The 16,033-nt window shown below is 41.9% G+C and overlaps 1 protein-coding gene across 1 annotated transcript in view; it reads left to right on the forward strand.

Annotated features, from left to right (window-relative positions):
• TRPC7 (transient receptor potential cation channel subfamily C member 7) overlaps positions 1-16,033 on the forward strand; it is a 110,866-nt gene that overhangs the window by 24,941 nt on the left and 69,892 nt on the right. The window contains exon 3 of the mRNA XM_084884528.1: positions 14,099-14,281. Within this exon, the coding sequence (XP_084740654.1) occupies positions 14,099-14,281 (183 nt within the window). The remainder of the gene's footprint in view (positions 1-14,098; positions 14,282-16,033) is intronic.

Consider the following 16,033-nt stretch of genomic DNA (forward strand, 5'->3'; position numbering starts at 1 on the left):
AGACTGCAGCCCTGGCCAAGACAGCATGATGGGTGATACCCTTCTCCAACATTGAGGTTTAAGGGTTCAGCAAACTTGGTCCAAAAGAAAATGAACATGTTTAAACATCATAACACTCAAAAATGTTTTGTGAATATATTGGCAATGTAGAAAATAAATTTGTATATAAGAAAAATTATCTGTAAGCCATCAGATGTTAACATGTCAGGGAATTTCCTTCCAGTGTTTGATGTCCCAACCATGCCACATATGAGCCCTGACTTTCTCTCTGTACCTTAAATTGTGTTGATATTAAAACTTCCTTTCCTAACCCATTTCTATCCCTGCATCTCTACCACCACTGTACTTGACCAGATGATTACAACAGCTCCCACTCTGACTCCACATCCAGGCCACAACATTCCCCTGTCCACCAATGTGCCAATCAGACCATGACAGTCTTCCACTTTAAAACCTTCTTGGCTCCCTCCTTCACCACCTTCAACTCTCTATCTAAAATCATGTCCTCAGGGAGTTTCTGCCTAACCTTCTATAAAAATATAGCAATCTGAATAAGCTTCTGACTGTTTTGCTTATGGCTATATCTCAAAGATTGAGAACAGTGCCTGGCATAGAGCGGGCACTCCATGACGAATGAATGAATGAATGAATGACTAGAACTGCCACATACTATTCACACAGATGGGTTATGTCAGTGGTCGGCAAACTCATTAGTCAACAGAGCCAAATATCAACAGTACAACAATTAAAATTTCTTTTGAGAGCCAAATTTTTAAAACTTAAACTTCTTTTAATGCCACTTCTTCAAAATAGACTCACCCAGGCCATGGTATTTTGTGGAAGAGCCACACTCAAGGGGCCAAAGAGCCACACGTGGCTCTCAAGCCGCAGTTTGCTGACCACGGGGTTATGTGATGTCTCCCCCATTGTGGGCAGTGACCACATCTCACTCCTTGCATCTCCAATGCTGGGCACAGCTTCTAGAACACACCAGGTTCAGTAAGCTCATTTTGAACTGAGTGGAACATCAACATCCTTTTAAGGGGGATTATTGGAAAGCGCTCAAGCTTTCAAGCTAAGAGGCTCATACTATTTCTGCTGCTTACCAATTGGGTTTACTTGAAAGAAATGTTTTCCCAGAAATTGCTATGAGATTGGATGTAAAGAAACTCAGTCTGATTTGCACAGAAAGGAGAGTTCCTCGTTACACTTTGCAGTAGGATCTCCTGTCTACCATTCCCTCTGGTCTGCCAGCTCCAGGAGAGCAGCAATCATGCTGCCTCCCTCTTCAGGGCCCTAGCACAGAGCTCAGCACATGACAGATCTTTATTTATCTTTGTTGCTTAATGAAGTAATGATCAATGAACACATGAGTTGTTCCACAAGCGAATCCATGGGCCAAAGTGACTTAGGTGTGCTTGTGGATCAGAGTTTTGGAAGGATTCAAGAATAGGGTATTGTTAATTCAGCATTCAGCACTCCTCTGCAGCTATATTGTATGCTTCAGCTCCACCATAACAAAAAGACCTCAAAATGCTTGCTAAAAGCAGGATACCGTGAACAGCAGTCACCATACTGTCCCCTTTGGAATTCAGCTGGTACACACAATGCCACCTCATCGCCACACTTAATTTCTCTGTATCTGCAGAATAAGCTGCCAAGGTCCCCCAGCCACTGGAGGGAAGAAATTGCAAACCCTTGGCTTTCCTCCCATTCCCCCGACTTCTTACATGAGGATAGTGATCCTGGATGAGACAAGGGAATGTTATAGAATAGAGAATGATGACCCCCCGATGGGAGTCATGAGAACAAAAAGGGTGTGGGGAATAGACAGACTGGCTCTTTGATAAGAGGTGTAGAGCCTTGGGAGAAATAGAATGACCTCTACTCTGACACTTTGATTGCAGCACACCTGTGGTAACTTGTTGCGTGCAAGTCAAACTCAGAGCGGGACTGAGTTCAGCCAGCCTCACTCCCTGGCTTTCTACCGAGTGTAGATGTGGGGTAATGCATTTCAGTTTCAGCACCTCTGCCTCTTACCAACAGACCTCATCTCTCTCTTCCTCTTCACCAAGGACTCTGAAGCTGCCCCTTCAGAGTGGTGCTTGGGGTTTTTGAGCACTTACCAGGGAAATTGATATTTTTATCACATGAGTACTTCCCAGAGTTAGGATTATAAAACTTGGAGCCCTTGCCAGTTTCTCAGTGGATAGAGCATCGGCCTGCGGACCAAAGGGTCCAGGGTTCGATTTCAGTCAAGGGCATGTACCTTGGTTGCAGGCTCCTCTCCAGCCCAGGCCTTGGTCGGGGCTTGTTCAGGAAGCAACCAATCTATGTATTTATTTCACATAAATATTTCTGTCTTTCCTCCTCTCTTCCACTCACTCTAAAAATATCCTAGGGTGAGGATTATAAATTAATTAATTAACTTAATTTAAAGTTAGCCATACCCAAGTTCAAATCACAGCTGCCACTGAAGTCTCTGGGCCTCAGTCCCTGTTCATACAGGAGGAATGATGATAGTATCTACTTCCTAGTTTTGTCATGAGAATTCAATGAGCTAAATATATAAAGCATTTAGACCTGGGCCGGGCAAATAATAAGTATTCAACAAATGATAACCAATAGTAGTAGTAACTATGAAAGTCTATGTTTTAATATTATCTCCCATTCTAATGGGTTCAGAAACCAATCAAAAATGCTTAGGCTAACCCCATGTGGGGGCAGGGCAGGAAGGCAGGGCAAAGGTGGGCCTGCTTTTATGTAATTGAACCATGGAGCTTCCTGAGCGTCCTTTCTCTTTCAATTCATAAAGCCTGACTGCTTTTCTGAGTTGCAGCTTGAAGCAATCATCAAGCTGTAGTACCTTCTATCTTTTCTTCTGGTCTATCAGTTCCATGAGGGCAGCAACCACTCCTGTTTCATTTTTCATTGGCTCACACTGACCTATGGATGACAGAGTAGTCATATATGAGAGAGAGAGAGAAGGAGAGACAGAGATAGGTAAACAGAGGGGGAGAACAATAAGAAAGAAGAGAGCAAGCCCTGGAGCCTTTCAGAAAGGTGTGGGGATGAGGCAAGGCTCACATAGGCAGACCTGCCTTCCAATCTTGGTTCCTTGTGGGTCCAGCAGAAAAGGCAAAAAGCTGAGGAGGGGCTCTCCTGGGAGCGCAGCAAGAGAGAGCCAAGCAGCCTCTTTAATCTGGATAAGGATGCACAGAGAATATACATTAATTTCTCTCTGGATGCATAACCACATTCATGTAACAGTGAGAATTTATGTAAAACATTGGATAATGTTCATGATCTATGCACATAACTACACTATGGTTAAAATAGTTAACTATATGGGTCTACATGTTGGTGAATGTTCTCTCCTCTCCTTTGCACTTACCAATACTTTTTAGAATGTTCATTCCCTGTACCTCTCCTCCCACACCTGCCTCGCCCCTGCTAGCTTTACTCATCCTCAGGTCTCAATTTATACTCCACCACCTCTTAAAAGTCCCCCATATCTGTATCTGGGTGGCCTGGCATGTCCCAAGGCACTTATGGGCCTTACTTGGTTACTTCTTATTCTCGCTAGAAAGACCCTGAGTTCCTCAAGGATAAAAACTATGCTTTATTTAAGCCTGTATCCCCAGTGCCTGGCACACAGTGGGTGCTCAAATATACTTGCTGAGCTAGGGAATAAAATACTTGAGCTGCTCTTTTGTTTCCTTGAAAGACAGCCTCTATCCTCCTTAGACAAGCCTCTGAATTCATCAGAGAGGACTTGTTATAAAATCAACAAGCAGAACAATCCACTACGTCTGGGATTTCACAATGTCATGGTGACGGATTAAGGAGCCTGTTATAATGTCAATAAAAGTAAACCAAAAAGCATGGTGGAAATCAAAGTATCAAGACAGGACAGTACTGTCAGCACTCCCTGGCTAAGAAAGGCAGTGCAGTCACCTGCAGATTCAGGCTCTGTACTCAGGGGCCTGCACCTGCACTGTGAATTACCAAGGACTCTGCTCCCAGCCCAAGTTCCAAGTTTCTGCCCTGCTGTGCTGCCTGCACCTTCCACCTGAGGGATGATTCAGGGTGAAGCTGCAGAACTGAGTCTAATGAGCAATGAACTGGCTTTATTAAAAAGGCCAAAAGAGAGAAATTTTCCATGTTTATACCCTCTACTAATATACCTATAAGCACTTGGTATAACATGGCTAATACTTCTTATATATTGTGTTAAGTGAGTGAGATGGGTTATTTCATTTATTCCTTGCAACAACCCTATTAAGTAAGTAGCATCATCATCTCCATTATACCGATTAGAACACACAGAGATTAAATTGTACACTCAAAATCACACAGCCAGTATGAAGCAGAGCTAGGATTTGAACTCAGATGCTCTGATTCTAGAGCCCAAACACTAACCACCCAGTATCCTTCTCATGTAAGAACTGATCAGGCCTGTGCTGAAAACTTATAATATCACCATTGGCTCACATATCATCTTTCCCAAATTCTGAAACACTTAGGACAGAGACCCCCATAGGGAGGTGCAGGAAGTTTGGGATGAAAAAAGAAAGGCCTCCTTGCAGAGAGAAAATATGATAGAAAATAATAAACTCAATGTGGCAGTGGGCAGCCTGTGGCAGCCTTAAAGATTTGGGCCTTTGAGATGTCATGGAGCAAAGACCCAGCCCTATCCCACCGCATCTTTGGGGTAGAACTCTGGATTCTGAGGACAGAGGGGCTGTCTAAATCCCCTGGGAAAGGCCAGGTGAGAAATTCTGGCTATCTGACTCATGTACTAAACTAAAACATGCTGAGGGATATTTGCCTTTTATGATCATTCAGAGTATGGGCTTACTGGTATGGGATTATTAAAGGTTAATGAAACAAGTATATGCATAAAAGACAAAATATGGATTGAAGCTTTTCAATTTACATCTGCCATAATGAGCACCAGGCTCAGGTTTTTACCCAGCATTTGACACCCACTAATTATTTCAGTGATTCCAGTTACAATTAATAAAAACTCAGCCATGTGTATAAAATCTTAATATTCCCTTTTGTCATCCATCAACTGAGTAGAGGGACATGCAGACGGGAGTACTAGAGGGCAGGATGTGGCTCTAAATTCTTTTCTTAACTAAAAGATATTGAGCATGACCTACATGCCTAGCACTGTGCTATGCACTTCACTTCACCTGCTTTGCCTGACTCCTTACATACAATTTAAGTGCCCTAATCCCTTTTTATGTCATCATCATTTGTCTTCCAAGTCACCCTTCAGAACCTAAAATCCATTCTCTACAAGACTCCTCCTATCCCCCTTCATCCTCACACCTCCTTTCTTTATCTCCAGATGCCTCCCACTTCACCATCTGAAAATCATAGTTCCTCCTTAGTAAAATCTCCATCATTGCCCCTCCTCTTAAAAAATGCATCATCTTATTGCTCTCCCTAAAGACTGGTTCCCTGAAGAACAAACTTCCCAGCAGCTCTTTCAAGAGAGCCTAGTTTTGCTCTCATAATCCCATATCACTCAGATGGGAATGAGGTCTATCTCTCTTTCTGTTCCTAAGTACTTCAAACCTTTCCCTCACCTCCCTAAAAACACTCAGCTTTAAATCATATTTCATCAGAATATATTACCCAATAACCCTCATCATTGCAGTCTACAACAATGGGTCACTGTCATTTGTCCATGGTTTCGGTCCCTGCTATTTAAATTCTTGACACTCTAATATATACATAGATGGATCATCCTTTTAACACTTTGCCTCAACTTAATGAACTCATCTCCTTCAGTGGTCTACTTTAGTCACCACAAGTCAATATGAGCCTACAAATGTCATGATCAATGCAAACTCTCCATAATCTAGGCATCACACCTCATGCTACTCCCTGACTACTTGCTCAAACTTTCTCCCTCTCATACCCTAACTCTTTCTATCTTTTGCTCCCCCCACCCAGGATCTACCTCCCAAATAACTAACCTGATCTCTTTTTTGAGAAGTTTTTGGTTCACACCAGTATTCAACAGAAGGTACAGAGTTACCATCTATCCCCAACTCACACACGTGCACAGCCTCCCCAAAATCAACATCCCCCCAGAGAGTAGCTGATGAACCTACATTGACACATTATTATCACCCAAAGTTCCTATTTATATCTTATATCGGGGTTCACTCTTAGTGTTGTTCATGGGTTTGGACAAATATTATGGACCATTATAGTATCATACAGAATAGTTATCATAAAAATCCTCTATATCCATTTATTCATTACTCCTTTCCCACTAATCCCTGGCAACCTCTAATCTTTTTACTGCCCCCATAGTTTTGCCCTTTCCAGAATGTCATATCATTGAAACCATATAGTATGTAGCCTTTTCAGATTGGCTTCTTTCACTTATTAATATACATTTAAATTTATTCCATATTTTTCCTTGGCTTGATAGCCCATTACTTTTTATCACTGAACAATATACGTACCACTGTCTGGGTGTACCAGTTTACTTGTCCTACTAAAGGATGTCTTGGTTGCTTCTAAGTTCTGACAATTATGAATAAAGCTTATATTAAAATCTATGTGCAGGTTTTTGTGTGGACATAGTTTTCTTACTTCTTTGGATAAATACCAAGGACATAGTTTTTTACTCCTTTTGGTAAATCCAAGTATCATGATTTGTTGGATCGTGTAGTAATAGTATGTTTAGTAAGAAATTGCTAACTTTATGTTTAAAGTGGGTTTCGTGTGGACAACATATTGGGTCTTTTTTTCTAACCATCTTTCCACTTTCCTTCTTCCTTATAAGTCCTGACTCTCTCCATACCAGCCTCAATTCCATGGACTATCATTATAATCTTCATCACATACAGCTCAATTCCTCTGTCCCTCTCTTGATATGGTGTATTCTTTGGCAAAAATACAATCCTGGTAAAATCTAATTCTCTACATTTCCATGCCAGCACCATGAATGTGTTAGAAAACATCAACCATTTTGACTAGTTTTGTTTGTTTGTGAAAAACAACATTGAGAGAAAAATCAGTTGGCTCCTGCACATGTCCCAACCAGGGATCAAATAGCCAACATTTAGGTATACAGAATGATACTCCCATCAACTGAGTCACACTGGCCAGAGCAGCTAGTCTCATTTTAAATTTCTGACAATGAACCTCAAATGGGTTGTTATTGTTCTCCAGCAAACATACCCTGTCTTTCTTCTTAATCCATTCACTCTTAAAATTCTCCTAAAACTATTTCAGACCTCTCCTCAAACTTCTATCACCTCCTCTCTAATTTTTACTCTTAACTGATAACTTTTCTTCCCATTTCACTGGAAAAACACACACAAAAAAAACACTGAGCAATAGAAAGAAAATGTCTAAAACCCCACCACCAATGCTAGCTCCTTCACCACATAGTTGAACTTCCTCCTACTATAGGTAAACCACATATGGTTCTATCTAAATTCATTCCTATTTATATAGAATCAAATCGTCTGTCATATGCTGTTGAAATACTTGCTGGATTAATATAATAATCTGCTGATATCATACACAAAGACCAGCAAAATTATCCACTGAAAAATTCCCATCAACATATAAAATATGCAGTTTCTTCCCCATCAGAAGAAAGAAGGCAGGGGGGGAGGGAAGGAAGGAGGCAGTAGAGGGGAATAAAACCAAACACTTGTCTAATCTGTTACCATTTCTCTGCCCTCTTTTGCAATAAAGCTCCTCAAAAGGGTTTTCTATGTAACTGGCTCCAATTCTTTATCTTCCAGTTCTCTAATCCTCACCAGTCATGCTTCCACTCTCCCATATGTGCTCCCATCAAGGTGACCTCCAAATTGCTAAATCTAGTGGTCAATTCTCAGTCCTCATATTATTTAGGAATAATAATACTACCAGCTTTAAAGGATAATTATGACCAATTAAAGAAATATTGGAATACTCAGAACATTTTTATTGTAAATTGTTATTGTAATTATTTCTTAAACTCAACCTGAATGTCAAAACTTCCCAGGCTGACAGCATGCAAACTTATGGTAATTTATCTCCCTTTGTTCTTCAATTGGAGCTTTCAATGAACATTCCTTCTCCATAAGGGGGTCTCTGAAGGGAGAAAAGGGGGAATGGATTGGAGGCCCTCACTCCTTTTTAATCTAGTTTCTAAGGTCTGAGAACTGAGTTTTAATTATCTTGTATTGTGTAGGTGTCTCCACAGCATCCATCTGAAAAATTAATTTTAACTTTTGACCAATGAGAATAATAAGCTTCTCCCTCTTTTCTAACTTGTTTGACAGTAGCTTTGAAAATGTTTGAGAGTTGGGGATCTTAACTAAAGTCAAGCAAACTAATAATTTCTTAAATTTTATGTTATCATAGTTTCAGTAGCACAAATTCAAAAATAAAGACATATTTTGAGCCAGAGATTCATCTCAATAATAAATGAGATTGTAATTTATAGATCAAAAGGAAAGAAATTCCGCAGCAGTTGAAAATCAAAGAATCTCTATTAACATCTGTGTTGAGCAGAGCACAAGAAATAAATGGTAGAATATTAAAAAACTTGAAAGTTACATTTGAGCAAAGATTTGAAGGAGTTGAGAAAGGTGTTCATGTAGATACCTAAGGAAACAGCATTCCAAGCATAGAGAATAACCAGTACAAAGACATGGTCTGTGCCAAGTGTGTTTGAAGAATAGGAGGGAGTCAGAGTGGCTGGAGTAGAATGAGGGAGGAAAAAGGCCATAGGAAATAAAATCAGAGAGAATGGAGAGGCTAGATCCATGGTCGGCAAGCTGCGACTCGAGAGCCCCATGCAGCTCTTTGGCCCCTTAAGTGTGGCTCTCCCACAAAATACCACGGCCTGGGTGAGTCTATTTTGAAGAAGTGGTGTTAGAACAAGTTTAGGTTTAAAAAATTTGGCTCTCAAAAGAAATTTCAATTGTTGTACTGTTGATATTTGGCTCTGTTGACTAATGAGTTTGCCAATCACTGGATAATGTCTTTAGAGAGCAGTATAATGGCTTTACCTTTACTCTAAGTGGATGGGAAGTCCCTGGAGAGTTTGAGCATAACAGTGCCATGATCTAACTACATTTTCTAAATAATCATCTAGCGCAGTGTTTCCCAAAGTGTGGTATGCGTACCCCCAAGGGTACGGGAAGAGTTTGGCGGGGGTACGAGTTGCACCGGAGTTAGGTGGGGATATGTACTGCACCGTGCTTAGCTGTGCCTAATTCTACGTTCTCGTGAGTACGAGGGGTACTCAGCATTACGAAAATTATAGAACATGTATATCAAAAGTTTGGGAAACACTGCTCTGATATATGGAGAATACACTATAGAGTACCAGGACAGAATCAGGGAGGATAGTTAGGAGTCTCTTGGATTAATTGAAGAAAGAGATGACAATGGTTTGGACCAAAGTAAAAAGAGCAGAATTGGTTAAAATATATACAAATATATAATCTGTGTGTTCATCTATATATATATATATAAAAGGCTAAGCAACTGGCCGACTGGCCAATCAGCTGGTAGCTATGATGTTCACTGACCACCAGGGGGCAGATGCTCAATGCAGGAACTGCTAAGCAACAGCAACTTTGCAGAGTGCCCTCTCACACACCCTGGGACCCCTTGGGGGATGTCGGACTGCTAGTTTCTGCCTGATCCCCACAGGCCAGGCCGAGGGACCCCATCGGTGTACGAATCCTCTAGTATATATATACTTAGTGGCCATATTATTATGATCTCTGAATGCATAATAGAGGACTGGTACATGAATTCATGCATGGGTGGGGTCCAGCCAGTCTGGCCAGGGGGAGGGGACATGGGCAGTTGGTTGACATGCCTGCTGGTCGAACTCCTGGTCGAGGGGACAATTTGCATATTAGCCTTTTATTATATAGATATACACTGAGTGACCAGATTATTATGTATTCAAAGATCATAATAATCTGGCCACTCAGTGTATATTAGAGCTAGCAGGACTTGCTATTGAACTATATGATGAATATGAGAGTAATGGAAGCATTAAGAATAAATCCAAGATTTTTTTGTCCTGGACAACTGAAAGAGTAAGGAAAACTAAGTGAGGTGGCGCAGACAAGATCCAGAGTTAGTCTGATTAAGTCTGAAAAGGTCATTTAGCATCAAACAGGAAATATCAAGTTGGCAATTAGATATAAGAGTTGAGTTCTGGGGGGAAAAATGGTGGGCTAAAGGTATAAATTCTGGAGTCATCAGCATATAGATATTTTATGATCTTAGATAAGACTACTAAGGCAATTGGTGTAAACAAATAAAAATAGAATTCAAAGGACTGGGCACATTTTTGGGTATTCCAAAATTAAGACATCAGGGATATGAGAATGAATCAAAACAAATGCAAAAAGTAGTCATTCAGGAAGAAAAACACAGAAGAGTATGGTATGCTGGAAGTCACATAAAGAACTTGTATCAATCATTGGATTTAGCAACATGAAAGTCACTTTTGACTGATAAGCTCAGTCTCAAGTGGAGGCAGTGGGTATAGATGGGAAAATCTTATTAAATGGAATAAGAAACATTACAAGGAGGGCAATTGGAAATACTTAGTGTAGACAATTCAATTAAGGAATCCTATATAATAAAGCCCTGATATGCAAATCTACCAAACGGCAGAATGACCAGTCATTATGATGCTCATTGACCACCAAGGGGCAGATGCTCAATGCAGGAGCTGCCCCCTGGTGGTCAGTGAGCTCCCACAGGGAGAGCACCACTCGGCCAGAAGCTGGGCTCACAGCTAGCGAGCGCAGCAGCAGTGTCAGGAGCCTCTCCCACCTCTGTGCAGTGCTAAGGATCCCTTTGGGGCTGTCTATCTACCCTCCCCTGCAGGTCTGGTCACCCCTAACTGCCATCCCCTGCAGGCCTGGGTCCCCCCAAACTGCCCTTCCATGCAGGCCTGGTTGCCTCCAACTTCCACCCTCTGCTGTTCTTGTCACCCCTAACTGCCCTCTCCTGCAGGCTTGATTGCTCCCAACTACCCTCTCTTGACGTCCTGGTCCCTCCCAACTGCCCTCCCCTAGTGGCCATCTTGTGGTGGCCATCTTGTGTCCCCATAGGGGCAGAATATTTGACCACATAGGGGCAGTCATTTTATGTGTTAGAGTGATGGTCAATTTGCATATTATTCTTTTATTAGATAGGATAGAAGCCTGGTGCACAGAATGGGGCTGTCTAGTTTTCCCTGAAGGGTGTCCCGGATTAGAGTTGGGGTTCCCTTGGGGCATAGGGTTGCCTGGGCAAGGGGCCTATGGTGATTTGCAGGCCAGCCATGCCCACCCCCCGCTAAACCCTCTCTTCCCCCGTTGCCCCCCCCTACCCCCCACCCCACCCCCCCCCACCCCCCGCCCCCTGGTTACCCAAGCAGAGGCCCTGGGATCTGGGATTTATCTATCTTCTATAATTGAAACTTTGTAGCCCTGAGCGGAACCAAGCCTCCTGGTTGCTCTGTGGCCACAGCCATTTTTGTTGGGATTTATTTATCTTCTATAATTGAAACTTTGTAGCCTTAAGTGGAGGCCAAGGCATGCCAGGGCTATGGAAGCTTGGCTTCCTCCATTGCTGAGGGCAACTCAAGCCTCCTGCTCTCTCCAGCTCCATGGCTGCTGTCATTTTTGTTGGAATTTATCTATCTTCTATCATTGAAACTTTGTAGTCTTGAGTGGAGGCCTAGGCCCGTCAGGGTGTGTGGAAAGCTTGGATGTTCTGATAAACCTGGGTAATGAACCTCCTATCAGCAACTATCCATATTCATGTCTTCTCTGGACTCCAGGCGACACAGGTTTTCTCTGTCTCTTCAAGCCATCTGCAGACACTAGGCTTGTTGCCTTGAAGCCTAAGTGTCTAATGCAGAAAGCAAAAACCTAGCTGCTTGTTCTGGTGTGTCTCCCCATCCCATGTCCAGGCTAGCTAAAAAAGCCCAGAAAAGTGAAAGTATCTAATGAAATGGTGCCTTATATTCTGAATTGTGCTGAACCAATAAGTGTGCAGTCTGATTTTCTCCTAGCATGGGGAGCCTGGGCCAAGGCCTGTGTCAAGCCCTTTCTACTTCCTTTCTATACCCATCCATACATTCAGCTCTAGGCAGGAGTTTCCACCAAGAGATGATGTCTTGTCTAGTTAATAGGAAAGTTAGTAATATTCAGAGACACCTTGTTCTTGAGAAAGCACTAATAAAGTTGATAGAGTAGAGGCCGGAGATTCAGGGAAACTGAGTCGTAGCAGCAGGACTGCAGAGTTGAATAGGTGCATATGATGAAGTGACCCTTCTTGCCCAGTTCCTTGAGCTTCCATCTCTGGATCATTGAGGCTCTCAGATTACCTTAGCTGGGACAAGCTCTGAGAAAGTTTTACATAGCATTACTCTTGCACAATGCTGAGAGTGAATCCCTAGCCTCCTCTGCCCCCACACTACTTGGTGACCACATTTACTTTGTTCATTACCAATTTTTTTATTCTTAGTATACAGTAGACTCTCAATAAGGAAAGAAGGAAGGGAGGGAGGGAGAGAGGGTGGAAAGGACGGAAGGGAAGGAGGGAGGAAAAGGAAAGGAGAAATGAAGGAACACAGGATAACTGCTCTTCATGTCACCACCTGTTTCTGGGCTATTTGCCAAAACCTAAACACTCCAAGCATCTTCCCTGAATTTTTCTCCACGGCAATCTGCCTGAGCTGAGCAGTCATTTTTCTTTCTAGCATGTCCGTTCTTCTCCTTAAATTATGTATATAAATGGGAGTCCCCTATTTTCTGAAAACACTTTCCTGATCCTTTTTCTTGTCCTATCTAATAAACATTTGCTTAGCTCTTCTTTAATGCAAGGGGGCATTTTGATGCAGCAGTGCTGGAAGGAGGCAAGAACCATTAATTCAGAAAAATGGCTGAGCTTGTGCAGTTTGCCCAGCTTACATCTATTTGCTGCGGAATCCAACTTCTGGAAAAGCAAAACTGCTCTCCTGTTTATCAACTGTCACTTACCAGTCAGGGCTGCTGACACTGATTAGCACTGAAAGGATGTTTGTCTCTTGGGTCCTCTCTGAACAGACTTTGAATAGGTTCATTTTAACTAAGAAATCAACAAGGAAGGCCTCCAGGAGAAAACATTTGGGAGGAGTACCAGTATGAGGGTAACATGAAACATATTTTTGTCCGATATATTTTGGATCTTTATCTGGAACTGAAGTAGTCTGTCTGGGAGAGAGAGAAGCTGGTCAGTCTATCACTAGGAAAGGAAGTCAGCTTCTCAAAAATAATTCTAAAAGGTATACCTAGGGAAAAGAAGAGAAAACTCCAGTGGCAATTTATTAAAAAACCAAAACCAAAAAAATTCAAATCTAAAATTGCTTATTCAACAAGCAAGCAATTTAAGAAGCCATGATTTGCCACACAAAAGGATTTGTGGTAAGCAAGACTGTGTTAGTTTTAAATTACATTTGGTTTTTAAATTGATCATTTATAAGCAGGTTTTTCAGCATATAAAAAGAAAGCACACCTGTGCACATTTTTTTTCAATTTAGCATATCAGCCGTATCTTTTCAGTAAACTTCCTATGAAGAGCAGCTTCCATTATAGATTGGCGGTAAATGAGTGAAATGTTAGTTTCACTAAGCCTTAAAAGTTCATTCTTTGTTACTCCTCCCTCAGAATTGAGCAAGGAGAGCTGCTACTTTGAAAGAGTGCAGGATGGGCTTTGGCAGGCATCAGAATCACTTATAGGACAAGGTTAAAAGATTCCTGGGTCTCAACTCCATGAAGACTGCGACAGGACCTGGTGTCTGCAGTTTTGGCAGGCATCCAGGCTGACTCTGATGCAGGTGGCCCAATGAGCACATCTTGATAAATCCTAGATTAGAGAAGATGACTTCTAGATTGTTATGGCAAGACAAATTGCCCTGCCTTCTGGATCCAAGCACATCCCCTGGCTTTAATGCTCTCCTTAAGCTCACACTTGGTGGATAGTTGCTGATCAACCCTGCTGTGCTGGGCAAGCGCACCTATGGGGCTCAGTATGACACACCCTTAATTTCTTTTTATTCTATTAGAACGATTACAGGAAGTTATCTATGCAATGCAAGGATTTTGTGGTGGGCGTGCTGGACCTATGCCGAGACACAGAAGAGGTGGAAGCAATATTAAATGGTGATGTGAACTTCCAAGTCTGGTCTGACTACCACCGTCCAAGTCTGAGCCGGATCAAACTCGCCATTAAATATGAAGTCAAGAAGGTAAGCTTCCCCACTTCTCCTGGTCTTCCCACCTGGCATGGCTGCTGACCTAGCTTTGTGCTATTTATTTTATGTTTATGCAAGGTGACAGTGACAAAACCAATTATCCAACTTCTCTCTAGACAGGGAACTGCCCAGAGCCCCTCTCTGCAACTCCCTTCCACATCCCCAGGCTACCAGGAGAGAGAGATCATAATAGTCACACCATAAAAGGACTTTGAGGCTTGAGAACCAAACAGGATTTTCAGCCTCCAAACCACTGTCAGGACAATGTCACAGTTAGTGTTCCCATCAGCACGCAGGCCAACTTGAGGGTTTTCGTGGGAAGCAAATTACTCAGGTTGTGCAAAGCATGTACTGCGCTTTCTCCATGTGCCTGGGGACCCCTTGTGTGCAAAATGTTTTAGTGTAGAGGCTTTGTGGAATCCATGATTCTGGGAGGCTTAGAGGAATTGCACTCCTCAGGCTCATGAAAGTCAACAGAAGGAAGCTCCAGTTGACTTTCACAAAGCAAGCCTGTTTAATGGCCACTGGCAGCCAGTTGCACTCAGACCTACAGTAGCTGGTCAGATCAAGGTCCTAAGAAGCAAAACTCAATTATGGTTCCAATTTAGATATACTCTGAGTTCTTTAGAATCTGCTCTTATGTTAAATGACATCATTCATCCTGATGAAAACGGCAGAGCTCCAAAGATCAAAGATCCAAAGATGTGTTTAAATATCAAAGTGCTTTCCACATATGCAGGATGGCTGATCAGTCTTTTGGGGGTTTTCCCCAGCTATTTCACAAGGTCAATACTGGGAATATTTTCAATGCCCAAAACAGTCTCTGGGCATTTCTGCTCTTGTCTGATTATGTTAATTTGTGAGGGATGAATTTTATGAGGAAAATTCCACACATATACCTGTGGAACTCATCTAGAGATAGTGTCTAAGTTTGATAAAATCTTCTTGCCCTTTTAATAATAACCAAAAATCAAAAATTCTAAGAAAAACATTTTTTAAGACTCTGAGTCCCAAATATATGTTGATAAAGCTTGAAAAAGGTGGCCTTAGATAAATATTAGAAAGTATAGAGTGATGGAAGGAGAGGAGTCAGGCTACAATTTGAATATTTTAGCTCAGAGAAACTCACTTTTTAGCCTATCCCAAGAGCTCACTGAGGCTTTTCATCAAAGCAAGGACATCTCTTCCTGAAGCTGCTGACACATTCTCCGCCTTGAAGTTCAAACACACCCTGCTATGAGACTAGCAATAGTAAGGATGAGCTTGAGTTTCCAGAACCACAAGCATTTCTTGCCTTCTCCAAGCCAACCATGCCCCTGCTTCCCAGCACAGAGAAAATCCAAAGTATTGGAGATGCTTAGCATTTACAGATTTACTTTCACAGTTTTGGCTATTCAGAGCAATTCCAACAGTCCATAAAAGCAAGCATTCACAATTTTTTCTGAAACATAAATCCAAATATTTTAGCAAAACTGTCACTGAAGGTAGATCATCCGTCAACTAGTCCAGAAGTCTGGCCACTACCTCATAATAGCTACATGTTCCCTCTCATTGTCAACTACAAAGTGGGCACAGTGATGAGCAAGAAGAAAAACTGAATTACTCCATGAACATGACGATTCCAGTCAGAATAAAGGTTTTATGAGGAAAATAACTTACTCTAGTGGTATTCACCAATTAGGGCAGGAAATATCCATCATGAATGTCAAGTGTCTGCTGCAATCCACAATTAAGACAATGATAAAC

This window comes from Pipistrellus hanaki (genome assembly GCF_964339955.1).
Source record: "Pipistrellus hanaki genome assembly, chromosome: 5".
Lineage (NCBI taxonomy): Eukaryota > Metazoa > Chordata > Mammalia > Chiroptera > Vespertilionidae > Pipistrellus > Pipistrellus hanaki.